Here is a 24,257-nt window from a genome sequence, read left to right on the forward strand (position 1 = left end):
CAATTCGACAGTCCTTCACATGTTGTTTAGTGTGTTTCATTAGCATAATCACTGTGTGATTATTTCTAGCTAGCCTTAGCATATGCAAATTCTTGTCTTTTGACTGACAACCATTATTAGACAATCAAAGTATAAGGATTTGCATAATCTCTGTGGTTACAGTATTTGTGTGCAATACCACTGTGAATGCAAATCCTTTTGCTCTGACTGGTTTCTGTATATTCAAGCAGCTTGCCAGAAATACTGCTGCTGCCTCAGCATCTCATAGCCAAGTACAAAAATCTACAAGAAAAAAATAAAAATAAAAATAAAAAAAGACAGAGTCACATCAGAAAGGTAACAATTAAATAGCTCCATTAAAAAAAAAAAAAACAACAACACATAAATCCTTACACAATTATAAGTCTTCAAGAAGAGAATAAAAAGTTTACTTTGGGAATTTGTTCTGAAGTACTAATCAAGATACATAAACCAGTTACATTGTTTGGGAAGTGACTACAGTTTTCTTTTAGATACCACTTTTTTAAGAAAAGTAATTATTCTGTAAATATTGTACATTGTTGTAGTTGTTGCAGGTATTTTTTATGAATTATTTTATATTTAACTAGGTTGAGTAATATTTCTGTTTTATGTACATGAAAAGCATCATGTTAGTTCTACCCTGTTTCATTGATAAGAGCAGAAGTGGTAGACACTAAGAAAAGATGTGTAATGCTGAGTTCAATTCACTGCTTAATTATTCACCATAATTACTAAGGCAATACTGAATAAATAAGCTGTAAAAGGATAAATCATGCATGGTAGCACATCTAGAACGTGTTTTAACTATTTGACATCATAGTGTTCTACTTGCATATGAAACCAAAATATTGTTGGACTTTCTTTTGTTTTGTCTTTAATTATGCTTACTAAGCTCTTCCCATCATTCCTTTCGAATTGTGTTCTTTGGTTACTTTATAAGATTCTTATTCACTGATTAATGTGAATTAATGTTGGGAAAAAAACCCTGGACTGCTAGCCCTAACAATGGGACATATTTCTTATGGAAATACAGAATGTCAAATATACTTAGTATCAACTCACTGAGCTATTGTTCAGCTGTTCTGTTTCTGAACTGGACACCGGTATATTAAGAATGCATCAGGTAGATGGTAAGTTACAGGTCTAACACTTCTGGAAAGCATCAGACCTACTACACATGCTACACAGATTTTTTTATTTTAACCTGCACAGTTAATAAATGATTTCAAAAGGGTTGAGATGGATGTGCACAAGTAGAAATGCACTGCAGTGTGTGACACTCAGGAGTTCCAATACTTCCTGGAACTTCTAGAGCAGTTGCACATGCTTTGTTCAGCTTGAATGTGGAACTGCAATAGATGCCAAGTACCTCCTAGAGAAGAAGGAGCTACCACTCAGCTGAACAGTGCCCATAATACAGGCATCCTATATGGGCAATATGAGGCTGAATGTCCAGCAGCTTTCCAAAATACCACTTTCTAAGTAATAATAAAATATAATATAATATGATATAATACAATATTGCTGCATCTGTACAGTTGACCAGCATGATTGCAAGGGAAATGATTGTGAATTCTTGACACTAATGAAATCGGAGAGAAACTGGTCAATTGGAAATATTCAAATTAAGCCCTCAGAGAGTTTCAAAAAGTCCCCCAGCTGTAAATGACAGTGGCTTTCTAGGATTGAGGAGCTTTCCTATGGTTTTAGTAACTGCTCTTCTGTGTTTCTAATAGTATGTCACAATTATAATACAGTAGACAGTTTTATGTTTGAACTGTTTGGTGTCAAAACTGCATCCATCATGCAGTTTTAAAAATGGATTAAGTTCAGCAGTAAATATAAACTGTGAAGGATATGATTAAATTTTGTTCTTATTTGCTTTGTAAGGTATTGTGTATGTGGTTTGTACAGGATTTTTGGTTTCCAACGCTCTTATTAGTTTCACCATTTGTAGGAACATAAAGGAATGAATGAAAGGAGCCCCTGCTGAGTTATCTTTATTTCTTGTCAATTTTATAATTAAGATGTTCACATAAGTCTCAACTCATATGTGGAAATATTAATACCTTGCCTGCAAGTATAATATTACAGTGTGCTTGTAAGACTTAATTTTCGTATTTACAATTTAATGTTTGTAGAAATGCAGACCTACCATAAGAAACTGTACTCAGATTATCATTCCTTTTAATGTTATTTTCATTGAAACATTGACTTGTGTTAACATATGGGTTTTAAGATGTTCTGAGAGCTGTTGGTAGCTGTGTCACTAAATTCACTTACCTATTTGAGTAATAGAGGTCAGTTTTTTGGTGGGTAATTTTTTTGTAAATTACCACTAAAATGGTCTACAGCAATTTTTTTTTCCTAAGAGCTTCAATGACCTGATATGTTTTTCTGTTCACTTAGTATAGGACCATGGTGATCTGAGTCAATTCTTTGCAGCTAAATTCTTTGGCCTTGAGGTAAAAATACTTTTTTACTTATTTGATTTTTAGACCTGCCGTATGTTCTGAACAGACTCTGGGCATCCACATTACCTTCATGCTTGATCTGGATGCTTTTATTTATAGGCCTTAGTGCAATTCCATTAGTTTACTGCCAACTTCAGGCATTTGAAATGCTCAAGTCTTGCCCCTTGGTTTTAATACACAATTAAAAAATAAAATAAAAATTGCTCCCTTTGGTTGATGGCCTTTTGTGAGTTGAGTCTTTATGGATCAAACTTGCTTGCTTTCCTTTGCTATCAGTTTGTCATTTTTAAGTTAGGCATACTCTTATGCCTCTGGGATAAGAAATCACATAAAAAGGACTAATAAAATTTATGTATATTAAAAAATTGTTGAAATTCAGGAAGAGGTATGTGTTTAAATTTCAGTTTCAGCATAAAAAATACTGACAAAAAAATAATGAACACCACTTAGTAATTATTTGTGGAAATTATGTAAAAATTACATTTCCAAAGGATCAAATTTCTCTGTAGGTAGAATTTACCAGCATAGGTTCTGCCTTCTGCAGGTATTAAATGAAATTTAATGAGATGGATATTTGGCTACAGAAGGCCTTCAAGGATGACAGCTGTGGTGATTCTGGAAAATTTGCCCATGAAGTTAGGATAACATGGGATCTCGTGGGTCAACTTCTTGGTGATTTTGTGGTAGATGTTTCATCCAGAAAAGTTCATAGAACAGCCACGCCTTTCACCTGCAGTGCGCAAAATAAAGAGCTCTTTCATGCTTTACATAGGTAAGCACAAGAACAAAGGAAAACGTGGGTAAGGTCATTGATCTGACAAGGATGAATTTGAAACAAGCAAGCAAAACCAAATGGGAGGGGTAAGGTCAAAACTGAGAAAATGCACTAAGGGGCCAACTTCTGCTATGCCCTTGGTTTAAGCCTGGGTTTTGCTGAAGTATGGTAAGCTCCTAAAGATCTTGGGATGGGAAAACAGTGTTTGATCAAAGAAAGTAATTAATATCATGTTGCCACAAATTTCAGCGTGAATAATTAAAACTTAGATGATATTATTGCCGTGCATTTTAGGTATTGAAAACAAAAATTAACTGAATGAAATATAAAACCTTTCATATTTATCTTCATTGCCCAAACCAACGACTACCTCGTGGTTTGCAGTGAACTTTGAGCAATGTGCTATCCCTGGGCTGACCACAAGGGAAGATGTGACCACAGCCTGCATGACATATTAAGATGTACCTAGTTCTGGATAGTAGAAAAGCAAAAGGTAGTGAGCAAGTCAAACAGAGGGCAGCTCACCCTCTTTGTGTTGTAACTTACAGTGAATACATTGGCGAGAGGAAGTAAAGGGACATCTTGCGAACCTTGCTCTCCTGCACAGCTTTGACAGCTGAATCATAATCTTTCATGTGAATTGCAAAACTCTCTGTCCTTCACTGTAAATGGGATTAAATTAACTCAGTTGCATCAAAGAAAAAAAATAAAACCTCAGTGATTGTAGTATAGCACTACTAATGTGTAAAAAGTAGATCTTACAAAAGTTTATCATGGTAACTTTTATTTTGAAAGCAAATACCACTTACATAAGTGGAAATAAAATTTCTATGTGTAATTAGTAACGTTCAGTGTGCCTAGGAGTGCTTGGAGATTCTGTTAAGTATCTCACCACTTGCTGATTTTCTCAGCTACATGATATTGTTTCCCTCTTTATACCTCCCTGCAATCCTTGCTTTCTATTTTCTAGCAATCAGCTGCCTCTCTTTGTTCCTCTGACTCTCAGCAGGGCTCCTCTCTCTTTTCCAGTATCTGTGAGATCTGAGTGCTTATCAGAGTGCACCTAGGTATCCTGTTACCTCTCAAATTTCCGGCATAAAACTTCTGGAGGCTTATCTGGTGCTTTTGGATATTTATTTGAAATCTATGGATTGGTGGTGTTTCCCAAATGAGATCTCAAGAAAAAAAATTATAATGTCAAAATACAACTCCAGCATTCTGCCCCAACTTTATTAGAATCTGGGGCTAAGTTATGAAATCTAGTTCTGCTTTGCAGTATCAAAGAGAAGTTGGCAGACAAGGGATTCTTACTTTGAAGCAGCTTTTCTTAATCAACTTGGAGGCTATCCAGAATGCTTCTTTATTTAGAGCCACAAACACAAATCATCCAGTTCACAATAAGGCCATGTAGCTGTGTATCTAGAAGTCTGCGTCTTTGGAAAGGGAAAGGAAGTGTGCAGATGGATTTCTGTATCAACAGATAAACAAGAGAAAATCTGTGGAGCGATTAGGAATGAAACTCCACATTTTTCCATGAGACCAGAATAAAATTGAATACAAAATAGACCAACTACTCTACACATTCATGTCTTTCTCAATTCTGAAAAATTGTGTCATTCTAAATATATGAGCATTATTTCCCTCAGAAATCCAACGCCATTTGGAGCTAGAATTCTTACTGTGAAAATGGATAAATCCAGCCAAAAAATTAGTTGTTCCATCTTATGAACCATGGTGGTACCTTTCACATAACCCTTAGAGAGCTTCTTTGTTGGCTTTCTTATCTTATGGCCCCTGTGAGAGAATGCAAAAGTGTTTTAACATGTGAGGTACCGTTAGTGTAGTCTTCAGTGTTAACAACTCCAGTTAATGTGAAGGCAAACAGATTGGATCAAAGAATGCACAATTTCTTGTTACTATGTGCTGATTTACTCCTGTGCCTGAGCTTGAAGTTGCCCCAAGTATTTTAGACCTGCAGTGGCAAAAGGAACAGGGCTAGGCTAGGCTAAACTTCTCCAAACTTCAACAGCAGTGAAATAGTGTTAATTAAGACCAAGTCATGCTTTAGTGTTGAAAATCGCAGGATACAGGTCTGTTGGTTCTGCTGGCATAAGAAGTCACCTCTTGGGTGGTGGAGCAGTTGAGAAAAGAAGAGCTGTTAATGTCTATTTACTTTCCTGTGTGGTGGTATTCTTTGTGGTCTATACAATGTTATTTTTGGACTGTGGGCTTTTTCAAGATCATATTACTGAGTAAAATGAGTGCCGCTAGCGCATGGTTTGATCACTGCAGAAAGTCTTACACAGCATGCTGTAGTGTTTCAGAGCTTAATATACTCTGACCTTAGCCATCAGTGTTATTTTGTGGTTATGTTACGGTGGCATCCCTAGTTTCTAGGTGGGATTGGTGTTCTTTTATGCTGGTGGTTGCACAAATGTATGATGTATTTCACTTTCACATCAAATTGAAGAGGATGCTCAAACTGAGCATTCCTTCCAAATCTTTCTATAAAGCTCTGCCATTTTCCTTGTTCCTTGTTTTTTACCAATCTGAATTTCTTTTCAATAGGGATTAGCTTAATGACCTGTTTCATATCTGACAATGAACAGCTGTCAGTTGATGCAAAATTTCTGCAGTGACCTGTTCTGGATTTGCTGCAATAGAGACCATGACTGTCTACCATTTCAGTTTCCCTGAATAATTGATTACTCTAAGGGAAAGCTCTGATTCTTTATTTATCAAATAACCCTTTGCTAACAGACTAGAAGAAAGTGAATCATGGGGACATGAGCATAGAATTTTATTTTTTTTTTCTCAAGACACGTGCAAATTATGCTGTGTGAACACTGGTTATAAACACAGGACAATTAGTTGTACCTGCATCATCAAAATCCATGAAGTTTTAAGAATACAATTTAAAGATAAAAACTGTCAGTGGCTTTACCAAGTTGCTGTAAAGCTGTTACTAGATTTTAAAAATAGCTGACAAATGTTTCCTGTGAAAAAGAAATGAAAATAATTTTGAGTGATGAATTCGGGGAAGGTGATTTCAATCCTTCACCTAAAAAAGCTACCTCTTAGGTAGCTTCTGTGAAATGCTCTGCCAAAATGGTATATTTTTTTTTATGGGACCCTGACTTGCAGACACTGAAAGATCAGTGTTCTAGTAGAGGTTACTTCAGAATAATGCTTTTAATGGAAGTCAAAATTTATCCTTAAAGTAGGGTTTATTCAAAATTGTTTCTTCTAAATGGCTGTGAAAATAATCTTTGGAGGATTTGGGGTTTTCATATGTTGTGTAGAGGTTGTTTTAGGGAAAAGATTCATTTACTGATTCCTGGGAAATTATGTTTTTCATAATACGGAGCTATTGTGTGTTATTCTGGAATTAATTGTATTTCACGTTTCCATTGATCCTTTTCATAGTAGTTTTATTTAAAATATTCTTGTTTCATTTTGTGACCTAGATTTTCTATGATATAAAAAAAATAATAATTGGTGTTTTGATGGGTAAGCTTGTTCAGCATTTACGGGTTTTAACTTTTTTTCAGTGAGGGGAGATCGGTGTATATAGAGTTGAACTAAGGATATGTATTTCAAGATAACTAATGACACTTTTCTTTGTTCCTTTCTGTATTACCTCTTTAGAAACCTGCATGAAGAAGAAATACTAATTTTCAAAGAAAAATAATAGTTTTCTGTTATATGGGGTATGGTATGGCATGATGCAGAATCTGTTTTGAGACTATCGATGACATAGCATACAATGGAACAGCAAAAGCTTTTATTTTTTGTTTCTGTCTTTACAGATGGATCCAATTCAAAAAGCTGTAATAAATCATACATTTGGGGTTCCTCTTCCTCATCGAAGAAAGCAAATCATATCATGCAACATTTGCCAGCTGAGATTTAATTCTGATGTAAGTTGATTATTTTGTATCAGATTAGAAATATGTACTTATCTTCTAGGATGTGCCATAATTTGCATACATTTAACCTAAATGAAACATTGTGATTTTAGTTTGTGGCTTAGCAGATGAAAAGGCTGTAGGATGCTTCAAATAAACACAATTATTTAGTAGTGTTTATACACCCGGCCAGATATTCCCTGTGGATATATCCCTGCAAGCTCATCAGCTTCAGTTGTGCTGCACAGAGTGTAAATAGGAAAATGGACTGATCCATTACTGCTAATAAGGCTGAAATATTTGCTGGGTCCTAATTTTTCTACCAGTCCTGGTTATGTTTGCCTTCCTTTTCAGCCTGTAAATGTTAGAAGTTATTCAGATATACTCAGAGTCCTTGTGGGTCTAGCTTCCTTTTTCTACCTTTACAACAATATCTCTGTCTAGCCAGAATTGTATTTCAGTGCTCCTGTCCTGCCAGTACAAGGTTTTTAAAAAAAAAAAAAAAAAGCCCTCGTGATTTTTTTGTCAATTGGATCCTGCCTTACATCCTCTCACCCTTCCAGCAATGAAGTAGAGCAAGCTGAACTGGATATAGTCTGTAATATACAGAGGAAACCCTTCCCCCATAATTACCCAAGGAAGCTGTTCTGTGGTGCTCCTTGCCAAAGAATACCTGTTCTGTTGCAGAAAAACCTCTTAGAATTTAACTCCTTTATTTCCTTCTGCTATTTCCTTCTGTATATTTTCCTCTGCTATTCTAGTCTTTCCAGGAAGTTTCTTGACATGGGCATCACTGGTGGAAATTTACATTCCCCTGCCAAATGTCTTTCATTTGCTACCTGTTTTACTAATTTAAATATGAAAGTTACTTCTGTCAGAAAAAAAAAAAATAAAAATCAGAGTGAGGTCTAACAAAAAAACATCCATGAAATTCCTGTCTCATGCTAGTTATATGAAGAATAAAATAATTCTTGTGTGCTGCTGCTTCTTTGTAGGTAGCTATTTATGTACAATTTGTACATAAAAATTTAAATTGAAACTTGAAGCTTTCTTTTTAGGATTGGCTGCCTAATGGTGAAAATAATGCAATTCTCTTCATTTCCATCAGCTTTTTATCCCTTAGAAATAATTTTTAACAAGATCTCAGTCACAATTTCCAAACCAGTCATCATCATGTACTTACTTTCACTGATAACTTGAGGTTTTCTAGTTCATGGACAGAATGGACAGCTTCCTTTTATAACATCGACATCATTCTCAAACAGTGGTGCAAGGAAGGGTAATATATTCTCTGGAGCAATCTTTTCCCTCACAGATAAAAATAGGAGAGTCAAATAAGGCTCTTCCAAATTAGACTCTAGCCAGATACTAGAATTAGGACTGTGGATACTGAACCATTCATAGGGAGGAGATGATGGAGACTTCTGAGCCATAGCAATTGCACTAAGTGTGCAGCCCAACTCATCACTCATAATTTTAAGCTTTGTCTTAGGAAAAAGCATGTCATACTGACTGAATCATACACAGTATGTAGCTGCAAAAGATATCAAACACTTTGGTGTTACATACCAAAGTGAAACACCTCCTTTCAAAGAGGGTATACCATTTGTTAATCTGCTGAAAGATCCAGATGAAAGAGAGGATGAACACATCGTTAAAATGACTTAGTCATTAGCAGATACACAACTCTGATAGATACGTGGAATGGAACATTTTCCAGCTAACAGGAGCTAGGCATTTTCTGGAATAAAATATTTGAATTAAAAATTCTTCTACACAGAAGCAAACAAGGTATCAGTGGACAGTTCTTACTCAAAGGACTGATAAGCTCCCATAGTGTTCCTTTTCTGCTGCTCCTAGAAAGGATTCCAAAGAAGAGAGGGGGAAGAAGCAGTGGCCATTTTCAGTCATCTACAGTGTCAAAAAAAACTGGGTTCAGAAGAAATCTATTTAGACTGCTCACAGCAAACTCTTGGAAGAAAAGCTGTTAAGCAGATGTTTAGTTGTCCCTTCACACCTTCAAGTGATAGAATCTTGAACTCCATTTTGCCAACACTGTTCTGCAGAAGGCTGCTTTAATGCTCCCCTCTCTCAAAGTAGATCAGTATCATTGACGTTATGCTATAGGGAGACCTTCTTGCTGAGTATATTTCACTTTCCACTTTCAATATTTACCTAATTTTTAAAGGAATCCCAATGTTGCTGATTGATGGAGAGATTGCAATCCAAAAGCTGCCCATTGATTAACCTGTGACAATATCTCTTCCCCTTTTCCCTGCCACACAGAAGAGATTTGCAGATATCTTTATGATCATCTCTTCTCAGTCCAGTGCTTATGTTTATTAATGCTTGTGCTGGTTTTGGCTGGGGTAGAGGTAATTTTCTTCATAGCAGCTAGTATGAGGCTATGTTTTGGATTTGTGCTGGAAACAGTATTGTGTGTCCAAAGAAGGGCAAGAAAGCTAGTGAAGGGTCTAGAGCACAAGTCCTATGAGGAGCAGCTGAGGGAACTGGTGTTGTTTAACTTGGACAAAGGAAGGTTCAGGCGAGACTTTATCACTGTCTACAACTACCTGCAAGGAGGTTGTAGAGAGCTGCGTTAGTCTCTTCTCCCATGTAATAACCGATAGGACAAGAGGAAAAGGTCTCAAGTTGTTCCAAGGAGGGTTTAGATTGGATATTAGGAAAAAATTCGTAACCAAAGGGGTGGTCAAGCATTGGAACAGGCTGCCCAGGGAAGTGGTTGAGTCACCATCTCAGAGCTGACCCTAACTGACCCAAGGGGTGTTCCATACCATGTGGCATCAAGCTCAGCATATAAAGCTGGAGGAAGAAGCAGAAAGGGGGGGGATGTTCAGAGTTATGGTGTTCTGTCTTCCCAAGTAACCATTACACGACAGAGCCCTGCTTTCCTGAAGATGGCTGAACACCTGTCTGCTGATGGGAAGAAGTGAATAAATTCATTGTTTTGTTTTACTTGCATGAGGCGGCTTTTGCTTTGCCTATCAAATTGTCTTTATCTCAACCCATGAGTTTTCTCGCATCTACTCTTCTGTTTCTCCCACCCCGCCGAGGGGGAGTGAGTGAATGGCTGTGTGGGGCTTAGCTGCCTGCTGGGTTAAACCACGACACTGCTGAAAAACAGAGTGCTCTGCTGAGGCTTTTCAAGAAATAATAAGTAGTCAGAGCTCCACCGCAGTTTAGAAATGCTTTTCTGCAATGTGATGGGAATAGGCAGAGCTAAGTTCCTCCATTGCTTGGGTAATTCTGAATGTTCACCAGTTTTTGAAGCAAAACTGTGCTAAATGAAAGATTTAATGTGGAGACTTAAAGGAAAGATTTCTTTGAAGAAATTCTAAGAGCTATTAGCTATCATTTTTTGATAACTCTACTATATGAATGGCAAGCACACACGTAATTTTTTTCTCTTGTTATTATGAAAAAGTTTTAATTTACTGAATATTCCTACCTTTCATTTTCATCATATTTTGTTGAACATGATTTAAAACCATAGCAACAATAAATAGCTTTTCTGTTCATAAACTTAGGGCTTTGTGGCTGTTCTACCAATACATCTTTATTTTTAGATGCTGGAGATAGGATTTATCAGAGAGTAATGAATAGAAATTCCATTTACCTACTGCACGACAGTATTATGAAAATGTTTACAATAAAACTGGTCTGTGAGATTTTTCATTTGTGCAGAGAATACAGAATTTTGTCCCCTTTGATACAGATTTCTTTCAGAGCTGAAGAGCTGCTTTTCTGGTTACATGGTATCAAAATTACATTTCAAAGAAAAATGAGAAAAGGCAGTACAATAGTCTAAAATCGTTTAGCTTCTTTCTAAAGGAGTTATCTATAAATCTTCATGACAGCTGTGTGTTCAGTATTTCTTTTTAAAATAAATCTTCTCATACAAGGGAAAGGAGGAATGAGCAAGTAACCAAGGCCTCTCCATGCTGAGAAAAAACATTAAAACAGCAGAGGTAGGTTCTGGGGAGTCTGTTTCAAGCAGTGATTTTTTAAATATATTTTTTTTTCTGCATTGAGAGACTTCTCTATATAACATTTACATTCACATTGTGCATCCAATCCAGGGCAAAACTTTTTAAGTATGTGCTTAGCTGCAAGTGTATGTGTTGCCATTTAGATTTTGACAGCTGCTGAGAACTGTTGCACCAGTTCAGAAGAACTGTTAAATCCATGCTTTGTAGTAAATAGTAAACATCTGCTAAAAGCATCCTGTAAAGTGAAGTCCAGCTGACTTCAGTAGGACAACTCATGTGCCTACAGGTAGTTGTAGGAGTAAATTTTCTGCAAACATGAGGTTCACTTGAAAAAAACCCAACTAAACCCAAACCCACCCAACAAAATCTGCAAATAACCCCCACGACTTAGAAGAAAAGAGCTTACTATTTTTTTCCTCATTTTTTGATCATCTGTCTTTACTCTTTGATCTTTGTTTGCCCACATTTCTAATTTGATCCAGGTAGTAACTGTCTGTTAACAAGGTCAGTTCTTGCAAAGGGATTCTTTCTTTCTTTTCCCTCTCATTTAATGCAGATGGCGGAGTGATAATCTACCTTGCCTTTAGAGAAAAGGTTGGGCAGCATTTTTATGTACTCACAGGACCTGAATTCCATTATGATACACTGTAAAAATATTTCCAAATGTTAGCCAGAAATTACTGTTTGACTTAAATCACAACAGTAATAATATTCTCCTGAAAATCATGAGCAGTGTGCTTATCATGGGGTCCTTATTTGTTGATTTTATTTTTTTTACCTTGTTTTTCTCCATCTCTTATAAAGCAAAGGTACCGCTGAATCAATATATAGTTGAACTATATGGAATTGTTAGGATTCAAAAATTGCTGTTCTGGTAGAAGAATACTAAAGGAATTTTTTGAGGGTAAGGTTGCAATATGGCTTCATAGTATTTTACTATGGCTCTAACTTTCATGGGGAAAAAAGCAGAACCAGAGGACGTTTATCCTATTTTAGGTTATACTTGGGATCTAGAACAAATGATTAAAGTATCAATTTGCGAGCACCTAAGGGATAATAAGGTGATAACAAATAGCCAACATGAATTTGTCGAGAATAAATCATGTCAAACCAATCTAATTTTCTCCTTTGACAGAGTAATTGGTCTAATGGATAACAGGGAATAAATAGATGTGATATATTTTGGCTTTAATAAGGGTTGGTACAGTCCTGACAGTCTTGTAAAACAAACAGGGGAATACGGTCCAGGTGAAATTGTTAAAACTTGGTTCCGTGACAGATTGAAAACTGTACTGAGGGTAGTTGCTGATGGTTTCCTGTCAAAACAAAAGAGCACTACTAGTCAGGATCTGCAGGAACCTGTTCTGTGCTTGCTGCTACTCTACATTTTCATTAGCAATGTGTCTGACAGAGCAGAGAGTGCATATATCAGGTTTGTGGATGACACCTAGATGGAGGGTGGCAGGCGCTTAATGCAAGATGGCAAGTTCAGGATTGCAGTCCAAAATTATCTTCACCAGTTGGAGAAAATACTCTGGAATTTCGACAACTGCAATAAATAAAAGCACAAACTGTTGTGCTTAGACTGGAAAAATTAAATGCACAAGTAGTAAAATGAGAAACATCTGGCTTAATGGGCAAAAAGGAATTGTAGTGAATCATAGTCCAAATGTACATTAACAATTACTAATGGGGGGAAAAAAAAAAAAATCACCCAACTAATCCTATGATTTTTTTTCGCCCCGAGAGCATAACATTTATCAGTAGACAGGTAAGTATTTCCACAGTACTTGAAACTGGCAGTGCCTCAGGTGAAGAACTTTTTACACCAGTGGTCATCACACGTTAACAATTAGTTAAACTAACAAATTAGTTGCAGAATTTAGGAGACATTCGCTAGTATGACTAGGTAAGAAGAAATTTCACTCAGCTAGGGAAAATAGAAAGATGGTTGTGCCAGCCATCAAGCACATTTATCTGTTATCTCAAGGCAATTTTAATTTTGGTCTTTCCAGACCAATGTGTCTGTGTTCTGTGAAGTCATCAGCCTGATTCTTTAAGGAGATTTTCTTGTGCAGACGTTTACAGATGCTCAACATCCCCTTAAAGCCAGTGTTACTCTATGAAGATATAGTGTTAATTGCAGCACTTGTACCTCATCAAGAATAAAACTTCCAGAATTAATTTTAAATATAGATACACACAAATTGGGTTTAGGTATATAATTTATATAGTTACATAACTCCACATATATATGTGTGTGTATGTATATATACACATATGCTACTTCTTTCTAATAGTGCACCATCTTTCCTGTACTATGGAGTTCAGCATAGGGAGAAACAAATGTTGATTGCAGTTGTGGAATTGTACATGCCGTTCGAGATCAGAATGTGAGTCAGAATGAAAGTACATTCACAGGTTGACAGTTTTCCAGAGATACAGTTTTATAGTATTCACTGGGAAAAGCAGCAAGTAATCACAGAAAGTGATTAGTACAGAAATTTCCATGGGATATCTGGCATCTGTATGAGCACATTATGGAAACCCTAAAGAATTGTTAACAGAATTATTCAAGATATGTGATTTTTTGCATTCCAAAAGTTTTATAGTACAGAATATTTTGCACTTACATTGCATACATGAAAAATTGGAAAACAGCCTGGTATTTTTCTTAGATATTCAGTGGAGTCTTTTTTTACAGGCCTAGCCTGCACATTTTAGAAGTGTTACCTCTGCTTTCCTAAACCACGGTTTTAAAGGCTGCAGTACAAATTGCAGTCATGTTCTGTGCAGGTCTGGTCTTTCTCATACTAGAAAATTCAAACTTTTTTTTTTTTTTACTGTATTGTGGTTTTTCACCTTCTATGCAGTACTTTTATGTATTGTACAACCTAGAAGCAGAAATCATTCCTATCTGACACAGCATCGTTTTTTGCTTCAGAGTACTTTTGGAGATGTTGAACTGAGTCCCCAGACTGATAGCTGAAGGAGGTGGATATTTCCTTGTCACTTAAGCATTGCTTACAAACTAAATATTTGGGATGATTCTCAGTAACTGCTGTAGGTGGTCTCTTAGTGATCTACGAAAACTCTTCGCTAATCCTTGTACTTATCTACTCTCTTGTAATGAAAGGAACCTATTCTGTCTAGAAAGCCTGTAGTGTTGCAGAACATGGACCAGCCCAGAGGTATAAGGCTCACAGAGGCACTGCCTGAGGACAAGGCGGCAGTAGGAAAGGACAGCTTTAAGTTATTGAACTTTTAGAAAGCATGCTCTTTAATGTTAGCTGGTTACTCAGCCTGATGAGGATGGGGAGAGATGGAGTGCCTTGCTGTTGTACTGCAAGACTTACACTTTCCTCTCAAAATTCACTGCCCAGCCACATTCAGCAGTGACAGCTGAAGAGAGAGTGTCTAAATTAAGCACTGGAACAGGCTGCCCAGGGAAGCAGTTGGGTCACAATCTCTGGAGGTATTTAAAAGATGTGCAGACATGGCTTTTAGGTGCAGGATTTAGTGGTGGATTTAGCATTAGGTTAACAGTTGGACTCGATGATCTTAAGGGTCTTTTCCAACCTAAATGATTCTATTCTATAAATCCAGGAGAAAGCAAAGCCTAGTGCTTCCAGCTACTTGGTCCCTGCACAAGCAAAGGTTATGGAGAAATGTCTAATATCTATATCGGCTGAACATCAGACTCAGTATAGGAACATAATCCTAGACAGATTAAAACATTCAGCTGATCAGCAGCTCTTGCTGTATTAGAACTTAAAGATTATGTAAAATTTAGACTTTTAAAATTCACTTTTGTCAACTCTTGCTTCCTGCCTCTGCTCATCCTACCAGCTTATTTCATTTTCAAAGCACTCACTTTTATTGATAAAACAAGTCAATTGTGCAGAAGGTTTGATATCTCTTGAAAATTACTTGAGTTTGCTAGAAATGATCTGTGAATAGGCAATGGCTCTCTCTGATAGTCCTGTTTATAACTTGCAAAAGATTAATGACCAGTATTCTGACTTTGCAATATGGAGACAAATTGGTTTAAAAGGTTTCTGCTTCTGGCACCTAAGTGAATGGTTGCAGTATGTTTGCCCTTTTGGGGCCAGCTTTAACTTCTGCTTGGGTGTAGATGATCTCAGAACTGCAAAGAGCAGAAGGAGAGGAAGGCAGAGGTGAGATCAGTTAATAAGAGGGAAAGTCTGAAATAAAAGCAACATCCTTCCTGCATTTGAACACATCCATGCTTGTTACTGTCAAAAATTCTCCCTCTATCAGACATTATTAAAGTAGAATATAACAAAGTACCAGAAAACATGATACTGGGCGTAGGAAGCAGACCTAAATGGTCTCATAGGCCCTAGATTTTCTAAAATCTGATTTCAGTGCTTAATGTGGATTATCTGTCACTCACTCACATGACTTCCAGGCAAATTACATATTTATTTCCAGTGGTTTGAATGAGTTGGGTCCTGAAGTTGCATTCTTTGGTTTACAATGGTGTCAGAAAATGTGCCTGGAGGAGAGTGGAAGAACATAAGAATGAAATTCAAATGCTAAAGTTGGGCAGGTAGTGGCTAACTGGAGTTTGTTTGAAGTCTTTGGCTGGAATTGTGGAAATGAAGAAACTGCTTGGTATTTTTGAACTGTATGTTGAAAAATACCATTTTATACACAAGGGAATTGGTATAGACAGGGGGAGATATAGACAGTATAAAAGGTTTAGACAGTGTAAAAGGGGGGGAAAGAAATCTTTCTTCCAATTCTTTCATGATCCATTCATGGAAAAGACAGCCCGTTTCAATGGCAAGGAGAGAAGCTTCTGCTTTATCGCTTCTTATCACAGGCTTATTTGTTATTGAGGCATTTTTTCCTGTCAGCTTCCTCAGTCAACATGAGAAGTGTATCAGTCAAGTCTAATAAACAATTGAAACTTATTAATTGAAAATCAATAACTTTGATGGGTATTCTTTACAGAAACTACTTTCCATAAGCGAGTCATAACCTGAAAGGAAAGATAAAATGTAAACTCTGCTGCACAGTCTTCATCTAGCTCTGGTTTGTTATAACCTCTTCCTTAGAAATTTATTTTTAAAATTAAAAATTTATACAGTAGAGAATCTGAGATTCTGAATTATTAATAATAGGTGAAGATAACAAACTTCACCATAAAAAAGGCAAACTATTGTCTGCTTTCAGTCACAAATCAGTGACTGGCTCACTTTCTTAGGCATTGTTAAGGCTGTAAAGAAGAACGAGGAGAAGAGGAATAGGCAAGGCTACATGTCAAAGTCTGGTCCACAGAAAGAGCACATAGTGAAGAAAATGTATGGTTTTGTGTAATGTAGAAAGATCTCCATCAAAATGAGTTAAATTATGTAAATTGTATTTTTGCTCAAAAAAAGTATCCTAATTTATTCTAAGAATGCATGAAAAGTAATGTTGCTCTTGTACTTGGCTTTGGTTGATTATACTTTGTTCCAACAGCCATAAAACTTTTCAAATAATCTTACAATAACTCTGGACGGACACACACACACACACAGAGCCCCTTTCTCTTTTTGGTCAGTAAAATTGCACCCCCTGGGGTACCTGTGATGTATTCTTCTTCACTGTATCTGTGCAGCTACCTCTTGTAGCAAATACAATATTTCCTTTTATGAGAATTACTATTAAACATAACTGCCCATGATGTAAACAAATTGCACTTCAGAACCTCCAGGCCTGACTTTTGCAGTCCCTTGGTTCTTTTATCACTCCTCTCATATCTTTTACAGTCTCTGGAGATATTGCTATGCTGTGTACTTACATCACAGCTAACAGCTGGTAGTCTGATGCTCTGAAGGAGTGGAACTGCAACCTAATATCTGCTTTTAAAAGCTTTATATTGGAATAAAAAAGCACACATTTGATCTATACCTTTGAGGGTGTATTGCCCCACTCATGCATTTTTTTTTTTTTTTTTTTTTAATCTCATCTGAAAATGAAGTCTTTAAAGGTTTAAAATGGCCAAAGGGGACTGACTTCATTTCAGGAAAGAATACAATATGGCACTTACACTGAACTCCCCCATGGACTTTAAAATCTTGATTATGAATTCAAAACAGGTATTCAAACCGAGGCAATGCTTTACTGGCATACCATACAGGTACTTTCATATATTTGTTTCATGAATTGATCTCAAACTGTGATTTTAAAAATGCAAGGGCTCGTGCTGTTTAGAGTTTATATAGGTCTCATTGTGTCATGGTAGAATAACTGTAGATACAGATATGTACTAAATGCACTGAATTCATTTATGTTAGCTCTTTTTGGATGGTCATAAATGTTTCTTTTTATTCTTTAGAAAGGAGATTTTAGAAGGTAGTCTCTGAACAGGTTTTATCCTTTCCCCAGTGTAGCCTATTTTTTCTGTATCAGTGGACTTGTCATGATAATCAACTTTTTTGTCCCGACCATCAATCACTCCTGATTACAGCTGGGGAGTAGTTCTGTTCTGTTGATCAGCCCATCAGTGCACATAATGTTACACCTGGAGACAAGTGAAAATCATCCCTTGATGGGAGAATCACTTGCCTTCAAGTCTTTTGTCTGAAGTATTTTAATTTACATTTAGAGTCCTGTTGCAGTTGTCAGTGCTTGCTTTGATTTTATTATTTCTTCGACAAAAATAATAAGTTCAGTTGATCTTTCCCTACATGATTAGAAGAATGCTTTTTTTATTTCAAGTAGCGTCTTATGTTGTAACTTTTCCACTTCATTGTACAAATATTGTGATAATTATCACTATATAAATTAAAATTTAAACGATTGTGTGATACTTCACTAGAAGAAACTTAGTATATGCTAGACCAGAATTTTTGCAAAAGCTGTTTTGTTGGCTTTTAATCAAGTACTTGGCATGGTTAATATTTATCTTTAGTATTCAATTTGTATGAAGTGGCTGTGTAGCAAACTTCATAGCAATGAAATAATTAAAAATTAAAGGCATCTTTCCTTTCTTTAAGGGAAATATGGCTTATTTGGTGAACACTACTGAATTACACACTTCTGAAAATAGGTGCATTCTATGTATCTAAAGCCAAGCATTTTTCCTTCCTTGTAATAAAGACGTTTTTCAGTTGTCACAAGAATGATGAAACTTCAGCTTGAGTAAATACTTTATATTTTTTTAGTAACTTAGATATGACTTTTAATTAGCTATAGAATAACCAGATGTAGTTTAATTGTACCATTTTTTCCCTCCCACAGTCACTTTTTTCTTTTAAGTATTTTTTTAAATTATTTTGTTACAAGTTTATCCTTTCACAATTTAAAAACGCCCACAACATCCAAGAAGACTGTAAACTTGATACTTCAAGGGCTACAGGATGAATTGTAAATGAAGAAGAAAGTAAAATATGAGAGTATGGGATAATAAAGATTTGATTAGCAACCATGTTTTTACATGAAAGGTTTAATTAGCAGTAGCTCATTTTCCTATTCCTACTGGCCATTTTCAGGACAGCGATATATTGCTTTTTTGCAGTGAGTCATACCACCAAATAGAGGGTATTATGTTTTCATTAGATGCAGACACTTCAGCATTATTATCTCTCACCTCAGTCTACACAGCAATACAAAACATGTCCAAATGTCATAATTTAATAGGCCAGTGATATATACAGTAATTTCAAAACTATGGGCTGTTTTAGATGCTTTGTTTTGTTTCTTTTAAAACTGATGGTAAAGGCACTAAATTGCAAATCAAATAATCACTCAAACAGGCTCACTTGTTATGTTCTGTCTGCTTGAATACCTTGTTTGCCAAGTACAGAATTTCATCACTTGTATAGAAGTTGGTCTTCCAAAGTGACAACCTGTTTATTTTTATGTTTTAGTAGTTAATGTGAGTATATTGCATAATTTTTATTTTACAGGGCACATCAATCTGCATTACCTTTCCAAAGACTATTACTTATTGTAATGACATACCAGAAAATTTTCTTTTGTTATTAAATAGAGATATTTGATAGTTTTTCACTAATACAATTGTAGTCAAATAGCCTACCACAAGGTGCCTGTCATTGCTTCTCAATTATTCTCTAACATGATTTTCATACCAGAAACTTATATGGTACTAAACAGTTAAGATAAAGTCAATTTCTAAGGTAAACGTATTCTAAGAAGCAGCTTAGTGTCTGAAGATGTCAGAAAACAGAGGGTATACGGGAATAATTAATACCTTGGACACTGGAGGAATGAAGAACTTTGCCGCATTTAACAGTATTTTATTCTATATAATTCCCAGTGGGTAAGAATTTTTTTTCTAAAATTATTTTGCATGACTAATTTGTGTCTCTTTAGTGCTTGAAAAGACTGTAAGAATGAAACTTCCTTCACGGAAGAGCTAAGAAAATGTACATCATGTAGTTACAGAATGGAAGAATTTTTAATAAAATGCACTAAAAATGGTGCAGCAGCATTTTGACTGTTCTTCTAGAGTCTAAGCCCCATGTCCCAATGGATGAGACAGGCGTTACTGATGAGGCAAGCCAACGGAACATGAGATGCAGTAAAAGCCTGCAATCTTTCTGGGCTTATTAGCTTGTCCTGTGCTAATTTAGTGCTGTTGGAGGTGGTGCTGCCACTGAAACAATTGGCAAGAAATAAGGAAGGAATAGATATTCAGGAGAAGAAAGGAGCAGATGCAATGATATTCAGCAGCAGGGATCACAAGGAGTTAGGACTGCAGTGAGAAAAAAAAAAAGCTTCTAGTACAGACTTTTGGCTAAAATAGATTGGGTTGTATTAAGTGTCAACACTTAGTCTTTCCTCTCTTGTAGGCTTGATTGCGTATGCCCAAGCAGGGGTTCAGTAGTTAAAGCATGTTTCAACCCAAGGCACAAGTTCTATCATCCTTCCAAGAAGGTTCTCATTTTTTATTATATATAGAAGGAATTGTAAAAGAAGATTAATTCCTATGTAGTGGAAGATGTACGTTTCACACTTCAGAGAAGTTTCTTAAAACATTGTCTAGACTAATAAGATGAGAAAGATTAGTCACATCATGAGAGAAAACCAGTGCAAAGTTTTCACAGGTGTGTGTGACCATGTCTTGCTGTTTAGAGGTGGAAAAGAAGTATAATTTCTGGTGGTGGGAAGCTGAATTTTGAGTGAATTTTACAGGTGCTGCCCGGCTTTTGAATTGCCAACACTGGCAGCCTAATGATCAGAAACAAAATTCCTTGTTGAAGAGAATGTTGCCTAAACTATGAAAGGAAGTTCTGAATTGGTTTATTCTCTCTCCAAGTCCCATAGAAAATGAGTGAAATTAATGGATGGCAAATTGATCTTTTCAAAAAGTTAGCACTAAGAAAACGTATTTGCTCTGATGACTCTTATTAATTGGGTTTTTGTATCACTTGCAACTATTTTGAGCATAAATTCAGCTGTGGCTGTGATGTGTCTTTAGTTGCAGACATCAGTCCATGCTACTTCAGTCAGAATCAAAGGCAAGGTCCCAAAACAAAATGGGCTTAGCATTTTTGCTGTGTTTCTTGCTGTGTGTCCATTGATACAGATCAAAAGATATACTGGAAATAATTTCTAAGGAAACATGTTATTGGTATGGTCTGAATTATTTTACAGTAATGATCTTTAAAGTAGTCGAGCTTAATACAATTAAATTGGTAATTTACTAGGAACCTGGAGAATACTATGGCTCATTTTTGCAAAGAGCCTACAGTTAAATATCTGTGCGGTGTACAGTGTTTTACTGATGTGTAAGATGAGATTTTTTCTCTAGAGAGCTTATTTTCTAATAAATCAGAAATGAAACAAGAATATAAGGTAGGGAAAGCGGCAGGGGACTGACAAATTAATTTATGGAAAAATACTTTCTGAAACCCATATTTAAGGTTTTTTTGAAAGAGAGAGGGTTTGACAACCAACAGGAATATGATTCAACTTATTAGATGACATGTTAGGATAGTTGAAGTCAAGCCTCTAAAAAATGTTTGAGGGTGAATAAGCATAAATGTTTTTTTCAGAATTTGTAGTTTATGGAAGTAGGTATGTTGTTCTAAAGCATGCAAGAGGGAGAAGGAACTGTGTAAGAGACAAATGAACCACACTGAATAACAGGTGTGATGATGCAAAGTAGGAGATCAGTAAGTGGAAAGAAAAGAGACTCTTGAGTCTATCATAGTTCGTGATTAATATTTGTGACAGAAAAGAGGTGATCTGAGAAATGGAAATTTTCAGGTGGCAGAGTAAACAGTAGGAGAAAAATCAGAGCCATGCAGGAACTATTTATGCTGAATGATCATAAAGATATTGGTTGAAAGGAGAGGAGAAGTCATCCCAAGGAGATTATGTCCAAGTCCAGAGAGTAGAAAGGCTTGAGGACAGAATCCTGAAATACACTAGCCTGGCCAGCGCATCTTCTTTTTCAACTGGGAGGAGGTTTTTTATCCAGATGTTCTTCAGCTGGGGTTACTTTAGAATTCAGATCTTTAAAGTCAGCCTCAAGGAACATTTCCTTTTCCTCCTCACTAGTTAAGCCTATGTAAAAGTTAAGATGGCTGAAGCCTTATCAGTTGGCTCTTTTCTGGTATGTGAGGAAAGGCATAATGACAGAAGCACTTATAGATTAGTTATAAGTAAGTAGCTGCTTTAAATCTGGGGTTTTAAAATTAACAGAGATAAGATCTTACTCTTTCAGAAAATCTACTTGTATCCAAAATATGCTAATTTCCATATTCCCTGAACAGGAAAACGAAGGCCCAAAATATTTAGCTGCTTTTCCCCTCTGTGTGCTGCCCTCCACCCCCACCAATGTCCTCATGAACTCAGCTTGGTGATTTGTTGTGGCTGCTCCTGGCATGAAACAGGTGACAGAGTAGCAAGAGATTGCTTCACAGTGAGGAAGGCATAACCACTTACAGTAATTGGACTAGGAATTTTAATTCAAATCTTGAAATTATTTGTTGTTGCAGTCAGAAGAATCTGTCTTGTGCAGGCATGGCTTCTTTTCTTCCATGAAGAGAGGTCCCACCGATACTAAATATGCCTTTTTAATTGAGCACTTACATTTGTAACAAACCGTTTGAACGGTAGCTACAAAGCCAGGATTTTACTTGGTTGAGCGGGCTAAGAGGCTTTTTGCATCTCAGTATGCTATTTATAGAAACATGAATTGTATCTAGGACAAGGTAAGGGCCTGTGGTATTTCACTGCAGGCTGCTCTGGTGTGTGCAAAGGTGCATTTTCAAACTGGTAAGTGGTGGGTTGGCCCTTGAAGCTCTTTGGCTGGGGAGAAGCATAATTCTCATAATTCTCTTTTATCAGCACCGCAAAAGATAAATCAGCGGGATGATGATCTTATGAACAGCAAATCTCAAGTCATTTTCTGAGATTATTGGACGGTAGTCAGGCCTGCTTATTAAAGCTGCCGATTTTGTGTGACAAGGTCATCCTTAATTTCTGTTTGTATAATGAACAGTAGTCGATTCCACCCCTTTTTAAGAGATGTGAGTGGTGTAAATGGGGAGAAGGCGAGGGGACTGTACAGCCCCCCCTATACCCCTCCTGTGGCAATATGCTGTGCAGTCAGAATACCCCCAGGGCCTGTGGTGTGGTCTCTGATCAGGTGAAGAAGGTAGGGGCTCTCTCCTGTTAAAAATATCAGGGGGCTTCAGGCCCATATTCCTGAACCTGCAGAAGTCATACTCTTACATTTGACTGACTGAAAGGCAGGTTTGCATGCGACTGAATAAACAGTTCAGCTATAGATTTAATCCATCGTTAGCAGACAACTGCCAGTCCTCCTACCAGATTTGGACTAGCAGACCCTTTGACTTAGCCTGAAAGCTCCCAGTTATATTCCTGGCCAGTTGTCTGCCTGAAGAAAGCTATTAGATTTACCGTGTGTAAGCCTGAAGGTGTTAATACATCTTAAAACTCTTGGCTGGAAGTAATATGTGGTTTGTATTTGGAATACAATAAAATATATTTTTTAACAGATGGAAGGGCAAAAACACTGAGAGTGAAACTGTATTGGTAAGGTGAAACTGAAGAAGCACAGAGCCAAAAATTATAGCCTCAACCACCTTTAAAGAGGAAGTGTTGGCAAGGATCAAAAGTTAAGTCACGGTTGGACTTGGTAGGACTCTGGGTGCTAAAGCCAGTTGTCCTGAGCTTGGCCTAGTGGAAATATTCCTCTGTAAATAGCTTTGCAACAGCCCTGCAAGATGTGAGATGTAACATGCTGCACGTGATGTTCTTGCACTTGTCCTGATGGCCTTCAGGGTCTTGTTGGATAGTCACTCCTCAGAATTCACTGTCATCAGTAGGGCTCTGGATAGTACCTGAGATCCTGCTCTCACCCCTTCTCTGGGGGTACAGTCACAGTGCTGTACAGTTCAAAATCCCTATTACTCAGTAAATCATTAAGCGGTGATCATTTCTGCACTTTGTGATTTGACTGGTAAAGTAGGTGGCACATGGGGGCACTTCAGCCAGAGCTGGGAGCAGAGGCCTCACTTTCTGAGGAGAATGGCGTGTCGGGCACAGGCGTGACACGGCTGTAGGCATTGGGGCCCTGCTGAATCTGAAAGCCAGGAAGATGCCCTGGGAAAGTTAATTTATCTCAGGCAAGTTAGTTTGTCCCAAGCAGACTTACGTGATTCACTGGCAATAATTATCATCATCTGATAGATCATAGCAACCTACACCTGCAAGTACTTGCTTTTACAATCACATTTGTTGCCTGCTATTACCCTTCCATATCCATTTTTTGAACTTGCACCCTTAACGTTCTTTTAAGGTAGGGTCCTTGTTCTTTTGGTCTCTCTAAGAATCATTCATGGTGGAGTAACTGTCATTTTTGAAATTATTTATAATGTAAAACACTGTATTTGGGAGATAAATTGAGTTATTCTATTTTTATTACATTTTGGTTTTATTTTTATTATGGGATAGACGTGGATGTAATTTGGCTCCAGGATCAAAAAGAGGAAATTACTCTAAAATGGAAAGATAGTCACACGGATTCAGTCAAGACTGAGAGTTCTCAGGGTTATCA

At 36.8% G+C, this 24,257-nt stretch overlaps 1 protein-coding gene across 2 annotated transcripts in view; it reads left to right on the forward strand.

Moving 5' to 3' along the window:
• The window catches only part of ZNF385D (zinc finger protein 385D), a 436,840-nt gene that overhangs the window by 333,768 nt on the left and 78,815 nt on the right, over positions 1–24,257 (forward strand). For both annotated transcript variants that reach the window (XM_055709861.1, XM_027809081.2), the window contains one exon: positions 7,080–7,190. In XM_055709861.1, coding sequence (XP_055565836.1) covers positions 7,080–7,190 — 111 coding nt within the window. The remainder of the gene's footprint in view (positions 1–7,079; positions 7,191–24,257) is intronic.

Source organism: Falco cherrug, chromosome 4, assembly GCF_023634085.1.
Source record: "Falco cherrug isolate bFalChe1 chromosome 4, bFalChe1.pri, whole genome shotgun sequence".
Lineage (NCBI taxonomy): Eukaryota > Metazoa > Chordata > Aves > Falconiformes > Falconidae > Falco > Falco cherrug.